This window comes from Heptranchias perlo, unplaced genomic scaffold (assembly GCF_035084215.1).
Source record: "Heptranchias perlo isolate sHepPer1 unplaced genomic scaffold, sHepPer1.hap1 HAP1_SCAFFOLD_626, whole genome shotgun sequence".
NCBI classification, from domain to species: domain Eukaryota; kingdom Metazoa; phylum Chordata; class Chondrichthyes; order Hexanchiformes; family Hexanchidae; genus Heptranchias; species Heptranchias perlo.
Window position 1 is genome coordinate 3,576 of NW_027139651.1, and position 27,441 is coordinate 31,016.

The window sequence follows — 27,441 nt, forward strand, 5'->3', positions numbered from 1 at the left end:
TTTTACTGATATCAACTTTTTATTAAAGATAGAGTCCAACTCTCAAACAGCCATCCCATGATTCGAACTCTTGATCTCTGGATGACAACAAACATTTGCATTTCTACCGTGCCTTTAACGTTCACAAGACGCTTCTCAGGAGCGATTTTCAAGCAAAGTTTTAGCCCGAGCCACATTAGGAGATATTAGGACAGGTGACCAAAAGCTCGGTCAAAGAGGGAGGGTTTTAAGGAGCGTCTTAAAAGGAGGAGAGAGAGAGGGAGAGGGAAAGGGAGACGGAGAGGGTTTAGGGAGGGAATTCCAGAGCTTAGGGCCCGGGCGGCTGAAGGCACGGCCGCCAATGGTGGAGCGATGGGAATCGGTGGGGGGAGGCGCAAGAGGCCAGAGTTGGAGGAGCGCAGAGATCTCGGAGGGTTGTAGGGGGCTGGAGGAGGTTTCAGAGATAGGGAGGGAGGACGAGTGCCATGGAGGGGATTTGAGCACATGGAGGAGAATTCTGGACACATTTTTATATTCGTTCACGGGATGTGGGCGTCGCTGGCGAGGCCGCCATTTATTGCCCATCCCTAATTGCCCCTTGAGAAGGTGGTGGTGAGCCGCCTTCTTGAACCGCTGCAGTCCGTGTGGTGAAGGTTCTCCCACAGTGCTGTTAGGAAGGGAGTTCCAGGATTTTGACCCAGCGACGATGAAGGAACGGCCGATATATTTCCAAGTCGGGATGGTGTGTGACTCGGAGGGGAACGTGCAGGTGGTGTTGTTCCCATGTGCCTGCTGCCCTTGTCCTTCTAGGTGGTAGAGGTCGCGGGTTTGGGAGGTGCTGTCGAAGAAGCCTTGGCGAGTTGCTGCAGTGCATCCTGTGGATGGTCCACACTGCAGCCACTGTGCGCCGGTGGTGAAGGGAGTGAATGTTTAGGGTGGTGGATGGGGTGCCAATCAAGCGGGCTGCTTTGTCCTGGATGGTGTCGAGCTTCTTGAGTGTTGTTGGAGCTGCACTCATCCAGGCAAGTGGAGAGTATTCCATCACACTCCTGACTTGTGCCTTGTAGATGGTGGAAAGGCTTTGGGGAGTCAGGAGGTGAGTCACTCGCCACAGAATACCCAGCCTCTGACCTGCTCTTGTAGCCACAGTATTTATATGGCTGGTCCAGTTAAGTTTCTGGTCAATGGTGACCCCCAGGATGTTGATGGTGGGGGATTCAGCGATGGTAATGCCGTTGAATGTCAAGGGGAGGTGGTTAGACTCTCTCTTGTTGGAGATGGTCATTGCCTGGCACTTATCTGGTCCGAATATTACATAACCGCTGGACTGGCGGACATTGACTGAAATCATTTCTGTTTGGCCACCTGCTTTTTCACCACTGGCATTTATTTATTTCCTGACCTCATTCAAAACTCGTCTCTCACTGGCCGCTTTGGCCGAAGTCCCTCGTTCCTGCGGAGACGCTCCCTGCGCGGGCCACGCTGAGTCGGACCACGTCAAGCTCTCGATCGCAATTCCGCCACGCGAGGGGCGAGAGCAGGACCCGAGGCGGGGCGGGAGGGGAGGGAAGAGGGGGGGGTGGGATCGGGGGGGGGCTCCGGAGAACCTGCCCTTCGACCTCTCCCGAGGGAACGCCTCCCCTCTGCAGAGGGGGGCAAAGCGCCCTTCAGAGGCCGGAGATTAAAGGTCAGAGTGCAAGGAAGACTTAAAGAGTCTTTACATCAACCGAGTTTATCTACTCTGTTTGCTGAATGGAGTCTTTCCCAGCTTACATCTCCGTGGAAAAGGATTCCACCCGAGATCCTGGCTCCAGATGAGGAAGTTTATCATCGGACAAGAAATGAAAGATCACCTGTACCTGGAAAAAGAGGAACGGGTTAGATACAGAGTGAAGCTCCCTCTACACTGTCCCATCAAACACTCCCAGGGCAGGTACAGGGTTAGATACAGAGTAAAGCTCCCTCTACACTGTCCCATCAAACACTCCCAGGGCAGGTACAGGGTTAGATACAGAGTGAAGCTCCCTCTACACTGTCCCATCAAACACTCCCAGGGCAGGTGCAGGGTTAGATACAGAGTAAAGCTCCCTCTACACTGTCCCGTCAAACACTCCCAGGGCAGGTACAGGGTTAGATACAGAGTAAAGCTCCCTCTGCACTGTCCCATCAAACACTCCCAGGGCAGGTACAGGGTTAGATACAGAGTAAAGCTCCCTCTACACTGTCCCATCAAACACTCCCAGGGCAGGTACAGGGTTAGATACAGAGTAAAGCTCCCTCTACACTGTCCCATCAAACACTCCCAGGGCAGGTACAGGGTTAGATACAGAGTAAAGCTCCCTCTACACTGTCCCATCAAACACTCCCAGGGCAGGTACAGGGTTAGATACAGAGTAAAGCTCCCTCTGCACTGACCCGTCAAACACTCCCAGGGCAGGTACAGGGTTAGATACAGAGTAAAGCTCCCTCTACACTGTCCCATCAAACACTCCCAGGGCAGGTACAGGGTTAGATACAGAGTAAAGCTCCCTCTACACTGTCCCATCAAACACTCCCAGGGCAGGTACAGGGTTAGATACAGAGTAAAGCTCCCTCTACACTGTCCCATCAAACACTCCCAGGGCAGGTACAGGGTTAGATACAGAGTAAAGCTCCCTCTACACTGTCCCATCAAACACTCCCAGGGCAGGTACAGGGTTAGATACAGAGTAAAGCTCCCTCCACACTGTCCCATCCAACACTCCCAGGGCAGGTACAGGGTTAGATACAGAGTAAAGCTCCCTCTACACTGTCCCATCAAACACTCCCAGGGCAGGTACAGGGTTAGATACAGAGTGAAGCTCCCTCTACACTGTCCCATCAAACACTCCCAGGGCAGGTACAGGGTTAGATACAGAGTAAAGCTCCCTCTACACTGTCCCATCAAACACTCCCAGGGCAGGTACAGGGTTAGATACAGAGTAAAGCTCCCTCTACACTGTCCCGTCAAACACTCCCAGAGCAGGTACAGGGTTAGATACAGAGTAAAGCTCCCTCTACACTGTCCCATCAAACACTCCCAGGGCAGGTATAGGGTTAGATACAGAGTAAAGCTCCCTCTACACTGTCCTGTCAAACACTCCCAGGGCAGGTACAGGGTTAGATACAGAGTAAAGCTCCCTCTACACTGTCCCATCAAACACTCCCAGGGCAGGTACAGGGTTAGATACAGAGTAAAGCTCCCTCTACACTGTCCCATCAAACACTCCCAGGGCAGGTACAGGGTTAGATACAGAGTAAAGCTCCCTCTACACTGTCCCGTCAAACACTCCCAGAGCAGGTACAGGGTTAGATACAGAGTAAAGCTCCCTCTACACTGTCCCATCAAACACTCCCAGGGCAGGTACAGGGTTAGATACAGAGTAAAGCTCCCTCTACACTGTCCCGTCAAACACTCCCAGGGCAGGTACAGGGTTCGATACAGAGTAAAGCTCCCTCTACACTGTCCCGTCAAACACTCCCAGGGCAGGTACAGGGTTAGATACAGAGTAAAGCTCCCTCTACACTGTCCCGTCAAACACTCCCAGGGCAGGTACAGGGTTAGATACAGAGTAAAGCTCCCTCTACACTGTCCCGTCAAACACTCCCAGGGCAGGTACAGGGTTAGATACAGAGTAAAGCTCCCTCTACACTGTCCCGTCAAACACTCCCAGGGCAGGTACAGGGTTAGATACAGAGTAAAGCTCCCTCTACACTGTCCCGTCAAACACTCCCAGGGCAGGTACAGGGTTAGATACAGAGTGAAGCTCCCTCTACACTGTCCCGTCAAACACTCCCAGGGCAGGTACAGGGTTAGATACAGAGTAAAGCTCCCTCTACACTGTCCCGTCAAACACTCCCAGGGCAGGTACAGGGTTAGATACAGAGTAAAGCTCCCTCTACACTGTCCCATCAAACACTCCCAGGGCAGGTACAGGGTTAGATACAGAGTAAAGCTCTCCGGTTTGAACTCCGACCCGGGACGTACCTGAACGACGACCTCTTGTGAAATGTCCATGGAGAAGCCCTCAGTCTTGGTGCGGAGCAGTGAGGGGCCAAACACGGTCGCCAAGTTGTGAAAGGTCATTTTGTTCACCTGTTCGTGTTCTGCAACCCTGGGACGAGGAAGGTGATGCAGAATTTATTAACAATACTCAACCAGTCAGTGCACAGATATCTCCCTGAGAGAGAGGGACTGAGAGACACCAGTCAGTGCACAGATATCTCCCTGAGAGACAGGGACTGAGAGACACCAGTCAGTGTACAGATATCTCCCTGAGAGAGAGGGGACTGAGAGACACCAGTCAGTGTACAGATATCTCCCTGAGAGAGAGGGGACTGAGAGACACCAGTCAGTGTACAGATATCTCCCCGAGAGAGGGGACTGAGAGACACCAGTCAGTGTACAGATATCTCCCTGAGAGAGAGGGGACTGAGAGACACCAGTCAGTGTACAGATATCTCCCCGAGGGAGAGGGGACTGAGAGACACCAGTCAGTGTACAGATATCTCCCTGAGAGAGAGGGGACTGCGAGACACCAGTCAGTGTACAGATATCTCCCTGAGAGAGAGGGGACTGAGAGACACCAGTCAGTGTACAGATATCTCCCCGAGGGAGAGGGGACTGAGAGACACCAGTCAGTGTACAGATATCTCCCTGAGAGAGAGGGAACTGAGAGACACCAGTCAGTGGACAGATATCTCCCTGAGGGACAGGGGACTGAGAGACACCAGTCAGTTTACAGATATCTCCCTGAGAGAGTGGGGACTGAGAGATACATGTCAGTGTACAGATATCTCCATGAGAGAGAGGGGACTGAGAGACACCAGTCAGTGTACAGATATCTCCCTGAGAGAGAGGGGACTGAGAGACACCAGTCAGTGGACAGATATCTCCCTGAGAGAGAGGGGACTGAGAGACACCAGTCAGTGTACAGATATCTCCCTGAGAGAGAGGGGACTGAGAGACACCAGTCAGTGTACAGATATCTCCCTAAGAGAGAGGGGACTGAGAGACACCAGTCAGTGTACAGATATCTCCCTGAGAGAGAGGGGACTGAGAGACACCAGTCAGTGTACAGATATCTCCCTGAGAGAGAGGGGACTGAGAGACACCAGTCAGTGCGGAGATATCTCCCTGAGAGAGAGGGGACTGAGAGACACCAGTCAGTGTACAGATATCTCCCTGAGAGAGAGGAGACTGAGACACCAGTCAGTGTACAGATATCTCCCCGAGAGAGAGAGGGGACTGAGAGACACCAGTCAGTGTACAGATATCTCCCTGAGAGAGAGAGGACTGAGAGACACCGGTCAGTGTACAGATATCTCCCTGAGAGAGGGGACTGAGGGACACCAGTCAGTGTACAGATATCTCCCTGAGAGAGAGGGGACTGAGACACCAGTCAGTGTACAAATATCTCCCTGAGAGAGAGGGGACTGAGGGACACCAGTCAGTGTACAGATATCTCCCTGAGAGAGGGGGGACTGAGAGACACCAGTCAGTGTGCAGATATCTCCCTGAGAGAGAGGGGACTGAGAGACACCAGTCAGTGTACAGATATCTCCCTGAGAGAGAGGGGACTGAGAGACACCAGTCAGTGTACAGATATCTCCCTGAGGGAGAGGGGACTGAGAGACACCAGTCAGTGTACAGATATCTCCCTGAGAGAGAGGGGACTGAGAGACACCAGTCAGTGTACAGATATCTCCCTGAGAGAGAGGGGACTGAGAGACACCAGTCAGTGTACAGATATCTCCCCGAGAGAGAGGGGACTGAGAGACACCAGTCAGTGTACAGATATCTCCCCGAGAGAGAGGGGACTGAGAGACACCAGTCAGTGTACAGATATCTCCCCGAGAGAGAGGGGACTGAGAGACACCAGTCAGTGTACAGATATCTCCCTGAGAGAGAGGGGACTGAGACACCAGTCAGTGCACAGATATCTCCCCGAGGGAGAGGGGACTGAGAGACACCAGTCAGTGTACAGATATCTCCCTGAGAGAGAGAGGGGACTGAGAGACACCAGTCAGTGTACAGATATCTCCCTGAGAGAGAGGGGACTGAGAGACACCAGTCAGTGTACAGATATCTCCCTGAGAGAGAGGGGACTGAGAGACACCAGTCAGTGTACAGATATCTCCCTGAGAGAGAGGGGACTGAGAGACACCAGTCAGTGTACAGATATCTCCCTGAGAGAGAGGGGACTGAGAGACACCAGTCAGTGTACAGATATCTCCCTGAGAGAGAGGGAACTGAGAGACACCAGTCAGTGTACAGATATCTCCCTGAGAGAGAGGGAACTGAGACACCAGTCAGTGCGGAGATATCTCCCTGAGGGAGTCTGATTTCAATGTTTAAATTACCTTTTCAAGTGTGCCAGCAGGTAAAGGAAGGTGTTGAGATTGGGCTGGGGAAGTCGATCGAGGAGCGAAGTCATGCTCTTTCCCTTGGCGACCGGATCTTCCAGACCTGCGAACCGAGCAGAATTCCCAGTTAAAGGGGCAGGCGCGACGATGGTTCCCGCAAATCCCTTCCCGCAACCCCCTCCTCCTCTCGCTCCGACGGGCGCTGGCCCTCGACAGGGCACCGGATCCAACACTGGGGACCCTCCGCCTGCCACCCGGCCTGGGTGGGGGGGGGGGGGGGTGGCGGTTGGGGCAGCACCGGCTATTCTACCTCATGGGGCATCGCGGCCGATCCCAACTCTCAGCGACCCCCAGCCGGACTGCGAAGGGGGTCACAGGGAGTCATGCTTCAGCTGGACAGAGACCTGGTCGGACCCCCCCCCCCAGCATCTGGAGAGACTGCGTCCAGTTCTGGGCCACCAGGATGGAGATATCGGCCTTGGGTGGGGGTGCAGAGCAGATTCGCCAGAACGGAGCCCGGGAGGAGGGCTTAAAGGGTTAAATTACGAGGAGAGGTCACACAGACGAGGATTGTGTTCCCTCGAGTTTCGAAGATTAAGGGGTGAGGGATCGAATCGAAGGGGTTTGAGATGATTGAAGGATTCGATCGGGTAGATCGAGAGACAAACTATTTCCTCTGGTGGGGGGAGTCCAGAACAAGGGGGGGCAGAACCTTTAAATCAGAGCTCGGCCGTTTGCGGGGTGAAGTCAGGGAGCATTTCAGGGAGGAAGGTTCACAGGAGGCCGTTTGGCCCATCGAACCCGTGCCGGCTCTCTCTGCGAGTGCAATCCAGCCAGTCCCACTCCCCCGTCCTATCCCCGTAGCCCCTGTGAATTTTTTTCCCTTCAAGGACTCATCCAGTTCCCTTTTGAAGGCCATGATTGAATCTGCCTCCACCACCCCCTCGGGCAGTGCATTCCAGATCCTCACCACTCGCTGGGGAAAAAAGTTTCTCCTCATCTCACCTTTGGTTCTTTTGCCAATCACCTTAAATCTGTGTCCTCTGGTCCTTGACCCTTCCGCCAATGGGAACAGTTTCTCTCTATCTACTCTGTCTGGACCCTTCATGATTTTGAACACCTCGATCAAATCTCCTCGCGACCGTCTCTGTTCCAAGGAGAACAACCCCAGCTTCTCCAGTCTGTCCACGGAACTAAAGTCCCTCATCCCTGGAATCATTCTGGTAAATCTCTTCTGCACCCTCTCTGAGACCTTCACATCTTTCCTAAAGTGCGGTGCCCAGAACTGGACACAATACTCCAGTTGTGGCCGAACCAGTGTTTTATAAAGGTTCATCATGACTTCCTTGCTTTTGTGCTCTCTGCCTCTATTTATAAAGCCCAGGATCCCGTCTGCTTTTTCAAACCACTTTCTCAACCTGCCCTGCCACCTTCAACGATTTGTGTACATATACCCCCAGATCTCTCTGTTCCTGTACCCCTTTTAGAATTGTGCCCTCCAGTTTATATTGCCTCTCCTCGTTCGTCCGACCGATATGAGGCAACCTCTCAGTCGGTGCCCCCGTTTTGATTCTCCGTTCCCTCTCCCCCGTCCAGAGGGGGCAACCTCTCCGGTTTCCGCCTCCCTAAACCTCGCAGAGACCCTTTTCGAGAAAAAAAAACCCCCCCCGCTCGATTTTAAGCGTCTCGCAGCCCGGGAAACGAGAGCCGCACGTGCCCTGGAACCGTTCTGGCAAATCTCTTCCGCAGCCTCCCAAAGGCCGTCACATCGAGTCAGAGAGTCATAGAGTCATACAGCACGGATAGAGGCCCTTCGGCCCATCGTGTCCGCGCCGGCCATCAAGCCCTGTCTACTCTGATCCCATATTCCAGCATTTGGTCCGTAGCCTTGTATGCTATGGCATTTCAAGTGCTCATCCAAATGCTTCTCGAATGTTGTGAGGGTTCCTGCCTCCACAACCCTCTCAGGCAGTGAGTTCCAGACTCCAACCACCCTCTGGGTGAAAAAGTTCTTTCTCAAATCCCCTCGAAACCTCCCGCCTTTTACCTTGAATCTATGCCTCCTTGTTACAGAACCCTCAACGAAGGGAAAAAGCTCCTCAGTATCCATCCTATCTGCGCCCCTCATAATTTTGTACACCTCAATCATGTCCCCCCTCAGCCTCCTCTGCTCCAAGGAAAACAAACCCAATCTTCCCAGTCTCTCTTCATAGCTGAAGCGCTCCAGCCCTGGTAACATCCTGGTGAATCTCCTCTGCACCCTCTCCAAAGCGATCACATCCTTCCTGTGGTGTGGCGACCAGAACTGCACACAGTACTCCAGCTGTGGCCTAACCAGTGTTTTATACAGCTCCATCATAACCTCCTTGCTCTTATATTCTATGCCTCGGCTAATAAAGGCAAGTATCCCATATGCCATCTTCCTGAAAGAGCAGTGCCCGGGACCAGCATTTCAACAAATCAAACAGGAGGAGCAATTGATTCAGCCTCGAACTTGAATTTTTTCACCGACCGACAGCCTTGACGAACGACGGGATGAGTTCGTCTGTGAACAGCGGCTCTGGGAGCTCTCGCAAGTACAGTTTCAAGGTCCCTGCGACCGCGTGGATGTCCATCTCCTTCAAACGGGCGATGGCCTGCTTCCCGTCTGCAGGCAGAGCGGGGGAAAAGCAACAGAAGTAGGGTTAATTCAGTCACCACGAGCTCTTCCCCCCCGCTGTCCGATGCCTCTTGTGGTACAGTGGGTCCCTCTCTCCCCGAGCCGGCTCTGAGTCGGAAAGCCAGGGGGTTCGAGCCCCGCACACACTCCAGAGACTCGAGGCCCCGTGATCCAGGCCTGACACTCCCCGGTCGACCGCACTGTCGGAGGGTCGGTACTGAGGGAGCGCCGCACTGTCGGAGGGTCGGTACTGAGGGAGCGCCGCACTGTCGGAGGGTCAGTACTGAGGGAGCGCCGCACTGTCGGAGGGTCAGTGCTGAGGGAGCGCCGCACTGTCGGAGGGTCGGTACTGAGGGAGCGTCGCACTGTCGGAGGGTCAGGACTGAGGGAGCGCCGCACTGTCGGAGGGTCGGTACTGAGGGAGCGCCGCACTGTCGGAGGGTCGGTACTGAGGGAGCGCCGCACTGTCGGAGGGTCAGTACTGAGGGAGCGCCGCACTGTCGGAGGGTCAGTACTGAGGGAGCGCCGCACTGTCGGAGGGTCGGTACTGAGGGAGCGCCGCACTGTCGGAGGGTCGGTACTGAGGGAGCACCGCACTGTCGGAGGGTCGGTACTGAGGGAGCGCCGCACTGTCGGAGGGTCGGTACTGAGGGAGCGCCGCACTGTCGGAGGGTCAGTACTGAGGGAGCGCCGCACTGTCGGAGGGTCGGTCCTGAGGGAGCACCGCACTGTCGGAGGGTCAGTACTGAGGGAGCACCGCACAGTCGGAGGGTCAGTACTGAGGGAGCGCCGCACTGTCGGAGGGTCAGTACTGAGGGAGCGCCGCACTGTCGGAGGGTCAGGACTGAGGGAGCGCCGCACTGTCGGAGAGTCAGTACTGAGGGAGTGCTGCACTGTGGGAGGGTCAGTACTGAGGGAGCGCCGCACTGTCGGAGGGTCGGTACTGAGGGAGCGCCGCACTGTCGGAGGGTCAGTACTGAGGGAGTGCTGCACTGTCGGAGGGTCAGTACTGAGGGAGCGCCGCACTGTCGGAGGGTCAGTACTGAGGGAGCGCCGCACTGTCAGAGGGTCAGTACTGAGGGAGCGCTGCACCGTCGGAGGGTCGGTACTGAGGGAGCGCCGCACTGTCAGAGGGTCAGTACTGAGGGAGCGCCGCACTGTCGGAGGGTCAGTACTGAGGGAGCGCTGCACCGTCGGAGGGTCGGTACTGAGGGAGCGCCGCACTGTCAGAGGGTCAGTACTGAGGGAGCGCCGCACTGTCAGAGGGTCAGTACTGAGGGAGCGCTGCACCGTCGGAGGGTCGGTACTGAGGGAGCGCCGCACTGTCAGAGGGTCAGTACTGAGGGAGCGCTGCACCGTCGGAGGGTCGGTACTGAGGGAGCGCCGCACTGTCAGAGGGTCAGTACTGAGGGAGCGCTGCACCGTCGGAGGGTCGGTACTGAGGGAGCGCCGCACTGTCGGAGGGTCAGTAGTGAGGGAGCGCCACACTGTCGGAGGGTCGGTACTGAGGGAGCGCCGCACTGTCGGAGGGTCAGTACTGAGGGAGCGCCGCACTGTCGGAGGGTCAGTACTGAGGGAGCGCCGCACTGTCGGAGGGTCGGTACTGAGGGAGCGCCGCACTGTCGGAGGGTCGGTACTGAGGGAGCGCCGCACTGTCGGAGGGTCGGTACTGAGGGAGCGCCGCACTGTCGGAGGGTCGGTACTGAGGGAGCGCCGCACTGTCGGAGGGTCAGTACTGAGGGAGCGCCGCACTGTCGGAGGGTCAGTACTGAGGGAGCGCCGCACTGTCGGAGGGTCGGTACTGAGGGAGCGCCGCACTGTGGGAGGGTCGGTACTGAGGGAGCGCCGCACTGTCGGAGGGTCGGTACTGAGGGAGCGCCGCACTGTCGGAGGGTCAGTACTGAGGGAGCGCCGCACTGTCGGAGGGTCAGTACTGAGGGAGCGCCGCACTGTGGGAGGGTCGGTACTGAGGGAGCGCCGCACTGTCGGAGGGTCAGTACTGAGGGAGCGCCGCACTGTCGGAGGGTCGGGACTGAGGGAGCGCCGCACTGTCGGAGGTGCCGTCTTTCGGATGAGACGTTAAACCGAGGGCCCCGTCTGCCCCTCTCAGGTGGATGTAAAATCCTACAGCCACTATTGGAAGAAGAGCAGGGGGGAGTTCTCCCCGGTGTCCTGGGGCCGATATTTATCCCTCGACCAACATCACTAAAAAAAACCAGATGATCCGGGTCATTCTCACATTGCTGTTTGTGGGATCTTGCTGTGCGCAAATCGGCAGCTGCGTTTCCCCACGTTACAACAGTGACCGCACCTCAAAAAAAGTCCTTCGTTGGGCTGTGACTTGCCCTGAGGTGGTGAAAGGGGCTGGAGAAATGCAAGAATTTCCTTGTGTCTTGCTGGCGGGCGTCCAGTCGGTCAGGGGAGGCCTCACGCCGCGCGACAAAATGGGCGAGCGGCGAACGCCGGCGGGCTATTCGGCCAGGGCAGGCGTCGCAAGCAATCCCCTGGAAGCGGGGGAGTGGGGGGGGGGGCAGGAGGGCGGGGCCACCAGGGGAGGCCTCACGCCGCGCGCCAAATTGGGCGAGCGGCGAACGCCGGCGGGCTATTCGGCCAGGGCAGGCGTCGCAAGCAATCCCCGGGAAGCGGGGGGGGGGTGGGGGTCAGGAGGGCGGGGCCAGGAAACGGGCGCCGGGCGCACTCACTGGTGTCGAAGGCCTCCTTCAGCGTCAGCACGTCGGCGAACGCCGGCGGGCTATTCGTCCAGGGCAGGCGTCGCAAGCAATCCCGGGAAGCGGGGGGGGGCAGGAGGGCGGGGCCAGGAAACGGGCGCCGGGCGCACTCACTGGTGTCGAAGGCCTCCTTCAGCGCCAGAACGTCGGTGGCGATGCCAGAGACACGATAGATTCCGAGCTCGTCCAGGCCCCGACTCTCTACGTTCTCCACACAATGCCGCACGATGAGAGGGACTCGGCTACGGTCGCGGCTGACCCGGGAGAGACGGCGGGGGAAAAAAAAAACGGGAAGGAGGAGACAAAAAAGGACAATAAAGTGTCAAACGTTTGGATTGTGTCCAGTGGGAGTGAACGGGAAGGGGTCGGGTCCATTGGGATTGTGTACAGTGGGAGTGAACGGGAAGGGGTCGGGTCCATTGGGATTGTGTACAGTGGGAGTGAACGGGAAGGGGTCGGGTCCATTGGGATTGTGTACAGTGGGAGTGAATGGGAAGGGGTCGGGTCCATTGGGATTGTGTACAGTGGGAGTGAATGGGAAGGGGTCGGGTCCATTGGGATTGTGTACAGTGGGAGTGAATGGGAAGGGGTCGGGTCCATTGGGATTGTGTACAGTGGGAGTGAACGGGAAGGGGTCGGGTCCATTGGGATTGTGTACAGTGGGAGTGAATGGGAAGGGGTCGGGTCCATTGGGATTGTGTACAGTGGGAGTGAATGGGAAGGGGTCGGGTCCATTGGGATTGTGTCCAGTGGGAGTGAATGGGAAGGGGTCGGGTCCATTGGGATTGTGTCCAGTGGGAGTGAAGGGGAAGGGGTCGGGTCCATTGGGATTGTGTCCAGTGGGAGTGAATGGGAAGGGGTCGGGTCCATTGGGATTGTGTACAGTGGGAGTGAATGGGAAGGGGTCGGGTCCATTGGGATTGTGTCCAGTGGGAGTGAATGGGAAGGGGTCGGGTCCATTGGGATTGTGTCCAGTGGGAGTGAATGGGAAGGGGTCGGGTCCATTGGGATTGTGTACAGTGGGAGTGAATGGGAAGGGGTCGGGTCCATTGGGATTGTGTACAGTGGGAGTGAATGGGAAGGGGTCGGGTCCATTGGGATTGTGTACAGTGGGAGTGAACGGGAAGGGGTCGGGTCCATTGGGATTGTGTCCAGTGGGAGTGAATGGGAAGGGGTCGGGTCCATTGGGATTGTGTACAGTGGGAGTGAATGGGAAGGGGTCGGGTCCATTGGGATTGTGTCCAGTGGGAGTGAATGGGAAGGGGTCGGGTCCATTGGGATTGTGTACAGTGGGAGTGAGTGGGAAGGGGTCGGGTCCATTGGGATTGTGTACAGTGGGAGTGAATGGGAAGGGGTCGGGTCCATTGGGATTGTGTCCAGTGGGAGTGAATGGGAAGGGGTCGGGTCCATTGGGATTGTGTACAGTGGGAGTGAATGGGAAGGGGTCGGGTCCATTGGGATTGTGTACAGTGGGAGTGAATGGGAAGGGGTCGGGTCCATTGGGATTGTGCACAGTGGGAGTGAATGGGAAGGGGTCGGGTCCATTGGGATTGTGTACAGTGGGAGTGAATGGGAAGGGGTCGGGTCCATTGGGATTGTGTACAGTGGGAGTGAATGGGAAGGGGTCGGGTCCATTGGGATTGTGTACAGTGGGAGTGAATGGGAAGGGGTCGGGTCCATTGGGAGTGTGTACAGTGGGAGTGAACGGGAAGGGGTCGGGTCCATTGGGATTGTGTCCAGTGGGAGTGAATGGGAAGGGGTCGGGTCCATTGGGATTGTGTACAGTGGGAGTGAATGGGAAGGGGTCGGGTCCATTGGGATTGTGTACAGTGGGAGTGAATGGGAAGGGGTCGGGTCCATTGGGATTGTGGACAGTGGGAGTGAATGGGAAGGGGTCGGGTCCATTGGGATTGTGTACAGTGGGAGTGAACGGGAAGGGGTCGGGTCCATTGGGATTGTGTACAGTGGGAGTGAATGGGAAGGGGTCGGGTCCATTGGGATTGTGTACAGTGGGAGTGAATGGGAAGGGGTCGGGTCCATTGGGATTGTGTACAGTGGGAGTGAACGGGAAGGGGTCGGGTCCATTGGGATTGTGTACAGTGGGAGTGAACGGGAAGGGGTCGGGTCCATTGGGATTGTGTACAGTGGGAGTGAATGGGAAGGGGTCGGGTCCATTGGGATTGTGTCCAGTGGGAGTGAATGGGAAGGGGTCGGGTCCATTGGGATTGTGTACAGTGGGAGTGAATGGGAAGGGGTCGGGTCCATTGGGATTGTGTACAGTGGGAGTGAATGGGAAGGGGTCGGGTCCATTGGGATTGTGTACAGTGGGAGTGAATGGGAAGGGGTCAGGTCCATTGGGATTGTGTACAATGGGAGTGAACGGGAAGGGGTCGGGTCCATTGGGATTGTGTCCAGTGGGAGTGAATGGGAAGGGGTCGGGTCCATTGGGATTGTGTACAGTGGGAGTGAATGGGAAGGGGTCGGGTCCATTGGGATTGTGTCCAGTGGGAGTGAATGGGAAGGGGTCGGGTCCATTGGGATTGTGTACAGTGGGAGTGAATGGGAAGGGGTCGGGTCCATTGGGATTGTGTCCAGTGGGAGTGAACGGGAAGGGGTCGGGTCCATTGGGATTGTGTACAGTGGGAGTGAATGGGAAGGGGTCGGGTCCATTGGGATGGTGTACAGTGGGAGTGAACGGGAAGGGGTCGGGTCCATTGGGATTGTGTCCAGTGGGAGTGAATGGGAAGGGGTCGGGTCCATTGGGATTGTGTACAGTGGGAGTGAATGGGAAGGGGTCGGGTCCATTGGGATTGTGTACAGTGGGAGTGAATGGGAAGGGGTTGGGTCCATTGGGATTGTGTACAGTGGGAGTGAACGGGAAGGGGTCGGGTCCATTGGGATTGTGTACAGTGGGAGTGAACGGGAAGGGGTCGGGTCCATTGGGATTGTGTGGAGTGGGAGTGAATGGGAAGGGGTCGGGTCCATTGGGATTGTGTCCAGTGGGAGTGAACGGGAAGGGGTCGGGTCCATTGGGATTGTGTACAGTGGGAGTGAACGGGAAGGGGTCGGGTCCATTGGGATTGTGTCCAGTGGGAGTGAATGGGAAGGGGTCGGGTCCATTGGGATTGTGTACAGTGGGAGTGAATGGGAAGGGGTCGGGTCCATTGGGATTGTGTACAGTGGGAGTGAATGGGAAGGGGTCGGGTCCATTGGGATTGTGTACAGTGGGAGTGAATGGGAAGGGGTCGGGTCCATTGGGATTGTGTACATTGGGAGTGAATGGGAAGGGGTCGGGTCCATTGGGATTGTGTACAGTGGGAGTGAATGGGAAGGGGTCGGGTCCATTGGGATTGTGTACAGTGGGAGTGAATGGGAAGGGGTCGGGTCCATTGGGATTGTGTACAGTGGGAGTGAACGGGAAGGGGTCGGGTCCATTGGGATTGTGTACAGTGGGAGTGAATGGGAAGGGGTCGGGTCCATTGGGATTGTGTACAGTGGGAGTGAATGGGAAGGGGTCGGGTCCATTGGGATTGTGTACTGTGGGAGTGAATGGGAAGGGGTCGGGTCCATTGGGATTGTGTACAGTGGGAGTGAATGGGAAGGGGTCGGGTCCATTGGGATTGTGTACAGTGGGAGTGAATGGGAAGGGGTCGGGTCCATTGGGATTGTGTACAGTGGGGAGTGAATGGGAAGGGGTCGGGTCCATTGGGATTGTGTAGAGTGGGAGTGAATGGGAAGGGGTCGGGTCCATTGGGATTGTGTACAGTGGGAGTGAATGGGAAGGGGTCGGGTCCATTGGGATTGTGTCCAGTGGGAGTGAACGGGAAGGGGTCGGGTCCATTGGGATTGTGTACAGTGGGAGTGAACGGGAAGGGGTCGGGTCCATTGGGATTGTGTACAGTGGGAGTGAATGGGAAGGGGTCGGGTCCATTGGGATTGTGTACAGTGGGAGTGAGTGGGAAGGGGTCGGGTCCATTGGGATTGTGTACAGTGGGAGTGAAGGGGAAGGGGTCGGGTCCATTGGGATTGTGTACAGTGGGAGTGAATGGGAAGGGGTCGGGTCCATTGGGATTGTGTAGAGTGGGAGTGAATGGGAAGGGGTCGGGTCCATTGGGATTGTGTACAGTGGGAGTGAACGGGAAGGGGTCGGGTCCATTGGGATTGTGAACAGTGGGAGTGAATGGGAAGGGGTCGGGTCCATTGGGATTGTGTACAGTGGGAGTGAACGGGAAGGAGTCGGGTCCATTGGGATTGTGTACAGTGGGAGTGAACGGGAAGGAGTCGGGTCCATTGGGATTGTGTACAGTGGGAGTGAATGGGAAGGGGTCGGGTCCATTGGGATTGTGTACAGTGGGAGTGAACGGGAAGGGGTCGGGTCCATTGGGATTGTGTACAGTGGGAGTGAATGGGAAGGGGTCGGGTCCATTGGGATTGTGAACAGTGGGAGTGAATGGGAAGGGGTCGGGTCCATTGGGATTGTGTACAGTGGGAGTGAACGGGAAGGGGTCGGGTCCATTGGGATTGTGTACAGTGGGAGTGAATGGGAAGGGGTCGGGTCCATTGGGATTGTGTACAGTGGGAGTGAACGGGAAGGGGTCGGGTCCATTGGGATTGTGTACAGTGGGAGTGAACGGGAAGGAGTCGGGTCCATTGGGATTGTGTACAGTGGGAGTGAATGGGAAGGGGTCGGGTCCATTGGGATTGTGAACAGTGGGAGTGAACGGGAAGGGGTCGTGTCCATTGGGATTGTGTACAGTGGGAGTGAATGGGAAGGGGTCGGGTCCATTGGGATTGTGTACAGTGGGAGTGAATGGGAAGGGGTCGGGTCCACTGGGATTGTGTACAGTGGGAGTGAATGGGAAGGGGTCGGGTCCATTGGGATTGTGTACAGTGGGAGTGAATGGGAAGGGGTCGGGTCCATTGGGATTGTGTACGGTGGGAGTGAATGGAAGGGGTCGAGTCCATTGGGATTGTGTACAGTGGGAGTGAATGGGAAGGGGTCGGGTCATTGGGATTGTGTACAGTGGGAGTGAACGGGAAGGGGTCGGGTCCACTGGGATTGTGTACAGTGGGGAGTGAATGGGAAGGGGTCGGGTCCATTGGCATTGTGTACAGTGGGAGTGAATGGGAAGGGGTCGGGTCATTGGGATTGTGTACACTGGGAGTGAATGGGAAGGGGTCGGGTCCATTGGGATTGTGTACAGTGGAGTGAATGGGAAGGGGTCGGGTCCATTGGGATTGTGTACAGTGGGAGTGAATGGGAAGTGGGTCGGGTCCACTGGGATTGTGTACAGTGGGTGTGAATGGAAGGGGGTCGGGTCCACTGGATTGTGTCCAGTGGGAAGTGAATGGGAAGGGGTCGGGTCCACTGGGATTGTGTCCAGTGGGAGTGAATGGGAAGGGGTCGGGTCCATTGGGATTGTGTACAGTGGGAGTGAATGGAAGGGGTCGGGTCCATTGGCATTGTGTACAGTGGGAGTGGAATGGGAAGGGGTCGGGTCCATTGGGATTGTGTACACTGGGAGTGAATGGGAAGGGGTCGGGTCCATTGGGATTGTGTACAGTGGGAGTGAATGGGAAGGGGTCGGGTCCATTGGGATTGTGTCCAGTGGGAAGTGAATGGGAAGGGGTCGTGTCCATTGGGATTGTGTACAGTGGGAGTGAATGGGAAGGGGTCGGGTCCATTGGGATTGTGTACAGTGGGAGTGTGAATGGGAAGGGGTCGGGTCCATTGGGATTGTGTACAGTGGGAGTGAATGGGAAGGGGTCGGGTCCATTGGGATTGTGTACAGTGGGAGTGAATGGGAAGGGGTCGGGTCCATTGGGATTGTGTCCAGTGGGAGTGAGGACTCCCTCTCTCCCCCCGCCTCGGGCCCCCTCTCGATGATACTCACTACGTCACGATGCTGATGGGAACGGCAAACACCCCACTTGGGGCCCCCGAGAGCTCGTCCAGTTGCTGAGGCTTTGCTGCAGGTACCTCATGGAGTAGCTCACCTCGTGCTGCGAGAGGGGAGAGGGCAGAGGGGTCAATGAGGGAGGAGAGGCGGAGGCGGCCCCCTCAACTCTGGAATTACTGCACGTTTCATCGAGGCGATGGGCTTCACCAAGTCCAAAATCTCCACCCTCCCTCCATCCCCCTCACCCTCACAATCTCCGCCCCTCCCTCCATCCCCCTCACCCTCACAATCTCCACCCTCCCGACATGCCCCTCACCCTCACAAAACTCTCCCCCCTCGCCTGCCATCCCCCTCGACCCTCACACACTCGCCCCCTCCCTCCATCACCCTCACCCTCACACACTTCGCCCCCCTCCCTCCATCACCCTCACCCTCACACTCTCGCCCCCTCCCTCCATCACCCTCACCCTCACACTCTTCCCCCTACCCTCCATCCCCCTCACCCTCACATTCTCCACCCTCCCTACATCCCCCTCACCCTCACCACTCTCCCCACCTCCCTACATCCCCCTCACCCTCACAATCTCCACCCTCCCGACATGCCCTCACCCTCACACTCTCCGCCCTCCCTCCATCCCCCTCACCCTCACATTCTCCCCACTCCCTACATCCCCATCACCCTCACCCTCACATTCACCCTCCTCCCTACATCCCTCACCCTCACATTCCCCTCCTCACTCCATCCCCCTCACCCTCACACTCTCCCCACTCCCTACATCCCCTCACCTCAACCTCACACTCTCCCCTCCCTCCATCCTCATCACCCTCACACTCGCCCCCCTCCCTCCATCCCCCTCACCCTCACACTCTCCGCCCCTCCCTCCATCCCCCTCACCCTCACAAACTCTCCCCCCTCCCTCCATCACCCTCACCCTCACAAAACTCTCCCCCCTCCCTCCATCCCCCTCACCCTCACACTCTCCCCTCTCCCTACATCCCCCTCACCCTCACATTCTCCCTCCTCTCTACATCCCCCTCACCCTCACATTGTCCCTCCTCCCTACATCCCCCTCACCCTCACACTCTCCCCACTCCCTACATCCCCCTCACCCTCACACTCTCCCCACCTCCCTACATCCCCCTCAATCCTCACATTCTCCTTCCTCCCTACATCCCCCTCACCCTCACAACTCCCCCCCTCCCTCCATCCCCCTCACCCTCACACTCTCTCCCTCTCCTACATCCCCCTCACCCTCACATTCTCCCTCCTCTCTACATCCCCCTCACCCTCACATTCTCCCTCCTCCCTACATCCCCCTCACCCTCACACTCTCCCCACTCCCGACATCCCCCTCACCCTCACACTCTCCCATCTCCCTACATCCCCCTCACCCTCACATCACTCTCCCTCCTCTCTACATCCCCCTCACCCTCACATTCTCCTCCTCCTACATCCCCCTCACCCTCACACTCTCCCCCTCTCCCTACAATCCCCCTCACCCTCACACCTCTCCCCACTCCCTACATCCCGCTCATCCTCACATTCTCCCTCCTCCCTACATCCCCTCACCCTCACACACTCTTCCCCCTCCCTCCATCACCCTCACCCTCACACTCTCCCCACTCCTACATCCCACTCACCCTCACACTCTCACCCCTCCTCCATCCCCCTCACCCTCACACACTCTCCCCCCTCCCTCCATCCCCCTCACCCTCACACTCTCCCCACTCCCTACATCCCACTCACCCTCACACTCTCCGCCTCCCACCATCCCACCCCCTCACCCTCACACTCTCCTCCACCCTACATCCCCCTCACCCTCGCACTCTCCCCACCCTCCCTCCATCCCCCTCACCCTCACACTCTCCCTCCTCCCTACATCCCCCTCACCCTCACACACTCACCCTCCTCCCTACATCCCATCACCCTCACACTCTCCCTCCTCCCTACATCCCCCTCACCCACACACTCTCCGCCCTCCCTAAATCCCCCTCACCCTCAAACTCTCCGCCCTCCCTCCATCCTCATCTCCCTCAAACTCTCCACCCTCCTACATCCCCCTCACCCTCACACTCTCCCTCCTCCCTACATCCCCCTCACCCTCACACACTCCTCCCTCCTCCCTACATCCCCCACACCCTCACACTCTCCCCCTCCTCCATTCCCATCACCCTCACACTCTCCTCCTCCCTAAATCCCCCTCACCCTCAAACTCTCCGCCCTCGCCTCCATCCTCATCTCCCTCAAACTCTCCACCCTCCCTACATCCCCCTCACCCTCACACTCTCCCCCCCTCCCTCCATCCTCATCTCCCTCAAACTCTCCACCCTCCCTACATCCCCCTCACCCTCACACTCTCCCCCCTCCCTACATGCCCTCACCCCTCACACACATCTCCCTCCCTACATCCCCCTCACCCTCACACTCTCCCTTCCTCCCTCCGATCTCCCTCACCCTCACACTCTCCCTCCTCCCTACATCCCCCTCACCCTCACACACTCTCCCTCCTCCCTACATCCCCCTCACCCTCACACTCTCCCCCTCCCTCCATTCCCATCACCCTCACACTCTCCCTCCTCCCTAATCCCCCTCACCCTCAAACTCTCCGCCCTCCCTCCATCCTCATCTCCCTCAAACTCTCCACCCTCCTACATCCCCCTCACCCTCACACTCTCCCCCCCTCCCTCCATCCTCATCTCCCTCAAACTCTCCACCCTCCCTACATCCCCCTCACCCTCACAACCTTCTCCCCCCTCCCTACATGCCCCTCACCCTCACACACTCTCCCTCCCTACATCCCCTCACCCTCACACTCTCCCTTCCTCCCTCCATCTCCCTCACCCTCACACTTCTCCCTCCTCCCTCCATCCCCCTCACTCTCACACACCTCACTCCCTCCCTCCCTACATCCTCACACCCTCACACTCACCCCCCTCCCTACATCACCCTCGCCACTCTCCCCACCCCTCCCTCCATCCCCCTCACCCTCACACACTCCCTCCTCCCTACATCCTCATCACCCTCACACTCTCCCTCCTCCTACATCCCCATCTCCTCCACACTCACCCTCCTCCCTACATCCCCTCACCCTCACACTCTCCCTCCTCCCTACATCCCCCTCACCCTCACACTCTCCCTCCTCCCTACATCCCCCTCACCCTCACACACTCTCCCTCCTCCCTCTACATCCCCTCACCCTCACACTCTCCTCCTCCCTACATCCCCCTCACCCTCACACTCTCCCTCCTCCCTACATCCCCCTCACCCTCACACACTCTCCCTCCTCCCTACATCCCCCTCATCCTCACACTCTCCCCCCACCCTCCATTCCCATCACCCCTCACACTCTCCCTCCTCCCTACATCCCCCTCACCCACACACTCTCCGCCCTCCTACATCCCCCTCACCCTCACACTCTCCCCTCCTCCCTACATCCCCCTCACCCTCACACTCTCCACCCCCTCCCTACATCCCCCCTCACCCTCACACTCTCCCTCCTCCCTACATCCCCCTCACCCTCACACTCTCCACCCCTCCCTACATCCCCCCTCACCCTCACACTCTCCCTCCTCCCTACATCCCCCTCACCCTCACACTCTCCACCCCTCCCGACATCCCCCTCACCCTCACACTCTCCCCCCTCCCTACATGCCCCTCACCCTCACACACTCTCCCTCCCTACATCCCCCTCACCCTCACACTCTCCCTTCCTCCCTCCATCTCCCTCACCCTCACACTCTCCCTCCTCCCTCCATCCCCCTCACTCTCACACACTCTCCCTCCCTCCCTACATCCTCATCACCCTCACACTCACCCCCCTCCCTACATCACCCTCGCACTCTCCCCACCCTCCCTCCATCCCCCTCACCCTCACACTCTCCCTCCTCCCTACATCCACATCTCCTCCACACTCACCCTCCTCCCTACATCCCCTCACCCTCACACTCTCCCTCCTCCCTACATCCCCCTCACCCTCACACTCTCCCTCCTCCCTACATCCTCATCACCCTCACACTCTCCCTCCTCCCTACATCCCCCTCACCCTCACACTCTCCCTCCCTCCATCCCCATCACCCTCACACTCTCCCTCCTCCCTACATCCCCCTCACCCTCACACTCTCCCTCCTCCCTACATCCTCATCACCCCTCACACTCACCCCCTTCCCTCCATCCCCCTCACCCTCACACACTCTCCCCACCCTCCCTCCATCCCCCTCACCCTCACACTCTCCCTCCTCCCTACATCCTCACACCCTCACACTCTCCCTCCTCCCTACATCCCCTCACCCTCACACTCTCCACCCTCCCTCCATCCCCATCACCCTCACACTCTCCCTCCTCCCTACATCCCCCTCACCCTCACACTCTCCCTCCTCCCTACATCCTCATCACCCTCACACTCACCCCCCTTCCCTCCATCCCCCTCACCCTCACACACTCGCCCCCACTCCCTCCATCCCCCTCACCCTCACACTCTCCCTCCTCCCTACATCCTCATCACCCTCACACTCTCCCTCCTCCCTACATCCCCTCACCCTCACACTCTCCACCCTCCCTCCATCCCCATCACCCTCACACTCTCCTCCTCCCTACATCCCCCTCACCCTCACACTCTCCCTCCTCCCTACATCCTCATCACCCTCACACTCACCCCCTTCCCTCCATCCCCCTCACCCTCACACACTCGCCCCCACTCCCTCCATCCCGATCACCCTCACACTCTCCACCCTCCCTACATCCCCATCTCCTCCACACTCTCCCCCCTCCCTACATCCCCCTCACCCTCACACTCTCCCTCCTCCCTCCATCCCATCACCCTCACCCACTCTCCCTCCTCCCTCCATCCCCATCACCCTCACACACTCTCCCTCCTCCCTACATCCCCCTCACCCTCACACTCTCCCCCTCCCTCCATTCCCATCACCCTCACACACTCTCCGCCCTCCCTCCATCCCCATCACCCTCACACTCTCCCTCCTCCCTACATCCTCATCACCCTCACACTCACCCCCTTCCCTCCATCCCCCTCACCCTCACACACTCGCCCCCCTCCCTCCATCCCCATCTCCTCCACACTCTCCCTCCTCCCTACATCCCCATCACCCTCACACACTCTCCCTCCTCCTCCATCCCCATCACCCTCACACACTCTCCGCCCTCCCTCCATCCCCATCTCCTCCACACTCTCCCCCTCCCTCCATCCCCCTCACCCTCACACTCTCCCTCCTCCCTACATCCTCATCACCCTCACACTCACCCCCTTCCCTCCATCCCCCTCACCCTCACACACTCGCCCCCACTCCCTCCATCCCGATCACCCTCGCACTCTCCCCCCTCCCTACATCCCCATCTCCTCCACACTCTCCCTCCTCCCTACATCCCCCTCACCCTCACACTCTCCCTCCTCCCTACATCCTCATCACCCTCACACTCACCCCCTTCCCTCCATCCCCCTCACCCTCACACACTCGCCCCCACTCCCTCCATCCCGATCACCCTCGACACTCTCCCCCCTCCCTCCATCCCCATCTCCTCCACACTCTCTCCTCCTCCCTCCATCCCCATCACCCTCACACTCTCCCTCCTCCCTACATCCCCCTCACCCTCACACTCTCCGCCCCTCCCTCCATCCCCCTCACCCTCACACACTCTCCCCCTCCCTCCATCCCCCTCACCCTCGCACTCTCCCCACCCTCCCTCCATCCCCATCAACTTCACACTCTCCCTCCTCCCTCCGTCCTCATCACCCTCACACTCACCCCCCTCCCTCCATCCCCATCACCCTCACCCACTCTCCCTCCTCCCTACATCCCCATCACCCTCACACACTCTCCCTCCTCCCTCCATCCCCATCACCCTCACACACTCTGCCTCCCTACATCCCCCTCACCCTCACCCTCTCCCTTCCTCCCTCCATCTCCCTCACCCTCACACACTCTCCCTCCTCCCTACATCCCCATCACCCTCACACTCTCCCTCCTCCCTCCGTCCTCATCACCCTCGCACTCTCCCCCCTCCCTCCATCCCCATCACCCTCACACTCTCCCTCCTCCCGACATCCCCCTCACCCTCACACTCTCCCTCCTCCCTACATCCCCCTCACCCTCACACTCTCCCTCCCTCCCTCCATCCCCCTCACCCTCACACACTCTCCCTCCCTACATCCCCCTCACCCTCACACACTCTCCGCCCTCCCCTACATCCCCATCACCCTCACACTCTCCTCCTCCCTACATCCTCATCACCCTCACACTCACCCCCTTCCCTCCATCCCCCTCACCCTCACACACTCGCCCCCACTCCCTCCATCCCGATCACCCTCACACTCTCCACCCTCCCTACATCCCCATCTCCTCCACACTCTCCCCCCTCCCTACATCCCCCTCACCCTCACACTCTCCCTCCTCCCTCCATCCCCATCACCCTCACCCACTCTCCCTCCTCCCTCCATCCCCATCACCCTCACACACTCTCCCTCCTCCCTACATCCCCATCACCCTCACACTCTCCCTCCTCCCTACATCCCCCTCACCCTCCACACTCTCCCCCTCCCTCCATTCCCATCACCCTCACCCACTCTCCCTCCTCCCTCCATCCCCATCACCCTCACACACTCTCCCTCCTCCCTACATCCCCATCACCCTCACACTCTCCCTCCTCCCTACATCCCCCTCACCCTCACACTCTCCCCCTCCCTCCATTCCCATCACCCTCACACACTCTCCGCCCTCCCTCCATCCCCATCACCCTCACACTCTCCCTCCTCCCTACATCCTCATCACCCTCACACTCACCCCCTTCCCTCCATCCCCATCACCCTCACACTCTCCACCCTCCCTACATCCCCATCTCCTCCACACTCTCCCCCCTCCCTCCATCCCCATCACCCTCACACTCTCCCTCCTCCCTACATCCTCATCACCCTCACACTCGCTCCCCTCCCTCCATCCCCATCACCCTCACACACTCTCCCTCCTCCCTACATCCCCAACACCCTCACACTCTCCCTCCTCCCTACATCCCCCTCACCCTCACACTCTCCGCCCCTCCCTCCATCCCCCTCACCCTCACACACTCTCCCCCTCCCTCCATCCCCCTCACCCTCACACTCTCCCTCCTCCCTACATCCCCAACACCCTCACACTCTCCCTCCTCCCTACATCCCCAACACCCTCACACTCTCCCTCCTCCCTACATCCCCCTCACCCTCACACTCTCCGCCCCTCCCTCCATCCCCCTCACCCTCACACACTCTCCCCCTCCCTCCATCCCCCTCACCCTCACACTCTCCCTTCTCCTCCTCCCCTCCATCCCCCTCACCCTCACACTCTCCCTCCTCCCTCCATCCCGATCACCCTCACACTCTCCGCCCCTCCCTCCATCCCCCTCACCCTCACACACTCTCCCCTCCCTCCATCCCCCTCACCCTCACACTCTCCCCTCCTCCTACATCCCCATCTCCTCCACACTCTCCCCCCTCCCTCCATCCCCTGCACCCTCACACTCCTCCTCCTCCCATCCCCATCACCCTCACACTCTCCCTCACTCCCGACAACCCCCTCACCATCGCACTCTCCCCACCCTCTCCATCCCCCTCACCCTCACACTCTCTCCTCCCATCCCGATCACCCTCACATCCCACCTCACACTCTCCCCCTCACCCTCCCACACTCCTCCCCTCCTCCCTCCAGCACCCATCACCCTCACACTCTCCTCCCTCCCTACATCCCCCATCACCCTCACACTCTCCCTCCTCCCTCCATCCCCCTCACCCTCGCACTCTTCCCCACCCCCATCCCTCCCCTCACACCTCCACACTCTCCCTCCTCCCCATCCCCGATCACCCTCACACTCTCCCTCCTCCCTACATCCCCCTCACCCTCACACTCTCCCTCCTCCTACATCCCCCTCACCCTCACACTCTCCACCCCTCCCTCCATCCCCCTCACCCTCACACACTCTCCCCCCTCCCTCCATCCCCCTCACCCTCGCACTCTCCCACCCTCCCTCCATCCCATCACCCTCACACTCTCCTCCTCCCTCCATCCTCATCACCCTCACACTCACGCCCCCCTCCCTCCATCCCCATCACCCTCACACTTCTCCCTCCTCCCTCCATCTCCTCACCCTCACACACTCTCCGCCCTCCTCCTCACTCCCTCTCCTCCCTCCATCCCATACCTCCACACTCTCCCTCCTCCCTACATCCCCCTCACCCTCACACTCTCCCTCCTCCCTACATCCCCCTCACCCTCACACTCTCCCTCCTCCCTCCATCCTCATCACCCTCACACTCACTCCCCCTCCCTCCATCCCCATCACCCTCACCCTCCCTCCTCCCTCCCCACCTCCACACACTCTCCTCCCTACATCCCCCTCACCCTCACACTCTCCCTTCCTCCCTCCATCTCCCTCACCCTCACACACTCTCCCTCCTCCCTCCATCCCCATCACCCTCACACACTCTCCCTCCCTACATCCCCCCATCACCCTCACACTCTCCCTCCCTCCCTCCATCCCCCCATCACCCTCACACTCTCTCTCCCTCCCTCCCTCCATCCTCATCAACCTCACACTCTCCCTCCTCCCTATCTCCTCCACACTCTCCCCCCTCCCTCCATCCCCCTCACCCTCACACTCTCCCCCCTCCCTCCATCCCCCTCACCCTCACACTCTCCCTCCTCCCTACATCCCCCTCACCCTCACACTCTCCCTCCCTCCCTCCATCCCCCCCATCACCCTCACACACTCTCCCTCCCTCCCTCCATCCCCCCCCATCACCCTCACACACTCTCCCTCCCTCCCTTCCCGACATCCCCCCATCTCCTCCTCACTCTCCCCCCACCCCCCCCCCAGCTCCCGATTGGGAATACGTTTCAGGATCCACTGGGAGTTGCAGTGGGGACCCATCGGGAGAAATCGGGACTGTGCCCGCTCACGGGAGACTGAGTCACCGGGGCGGCGGGGGGAGGACTCACCGCCAAACGCTCGACTGAAGCGGCTTGTCATCTCTCATCTCGTGCCTGATCTCCATCCTTCCTTCCCACACCAACCATCCGGCCCCATGCTCGAGCTACACCAACGCTTCCCCTTTCAGGTGTCTCAAGAAACACTTTGCCCGGCTCACGTCCAGGTGTTCTTGACAATCGGAAGGCGATTTTGGGAATATTTAAGCCGTCTCACCTCTGTTCTCCTCTCAGTCGAGGCGGTTAAGGGGGACGCTAGCACCTGAGCTCTGGACGTCTCTCCCTGACCCTCTCCCCGCCTCGCTCTCTCCACCTTCAAGTCGCTCGTTAAAACCTATCTCTTTGGCCAAGGTTTTCGGTCACCATTTTTTGTTGTTCGTTCACGGGGATGTGGGCGTCGCTGGCGAGGCCGGCATTTATTGCCCATCCCTGATCGCCCCTTGAGAAGGTGGTGGTGAGCCGCCTTCTTGAACCGCTGCAGTCCGTGTGGTGAAGGTTCTCCCACAGTGCTGTTAGTAAGGGAGTTCCAGGATTTTGACCCAGCGACGATGAAGGAACGGCCGATATATTTCCAAGTCGGGATGGTGTGTGACTCGGAGGGGAACGTGCAGGTGGTGGTGTTCCCATGTGCCTGCTGCCCTTGTCCTTCTAGGTGGTAGAGGTCGCGGGTTTGGGAGGTGCTGTCGAAGAAGCCTTGGCGAGTTGCTGCAGTGCATCCTGTGGATGGTCCACACTGCAGCCACGGTGAGCCGGTGGTGAAGGGAGTGAATGTTTAGGGTGGTGGATGGGGTGCCAATCCAGCGGGCTGCTTTGTCCTGGACGG

At 58.6% G+C, this 27,441-nt stretch overlaps 1 protein-coding gene across 1 annotated transcript; it reads right to left on the reverse strand.

Moving 5' to 3' along the window:
- LOC137317658 (active breakpoint cluster region-related protein-like) lies at positions 1 to 27,441 on the reverse strand. Its single transcript, XM_067980827.1, has 7 exons — positions 26,631 to 27,441; positions 17,646 to 17,754; positions 11,866 to 12,005; positions 8,876 to 9,010; positions 6,361 to 6,466; positions 3,986 to 4,112; positions 1 to 1,838 (listed from the first exon to the last, which is right to left on the reverse strand). Exons 1-7 carry the CDS (start codon positions 26,659 to 26,661, stop codon positions 1,749 to 1,751), a joined length of 738 nt encoding a protein of 245 aa, XP_067836928.1. The 5' UTR covers positions 26,662 to 27,441; the 3' UTR covers positions 1 to 1,748.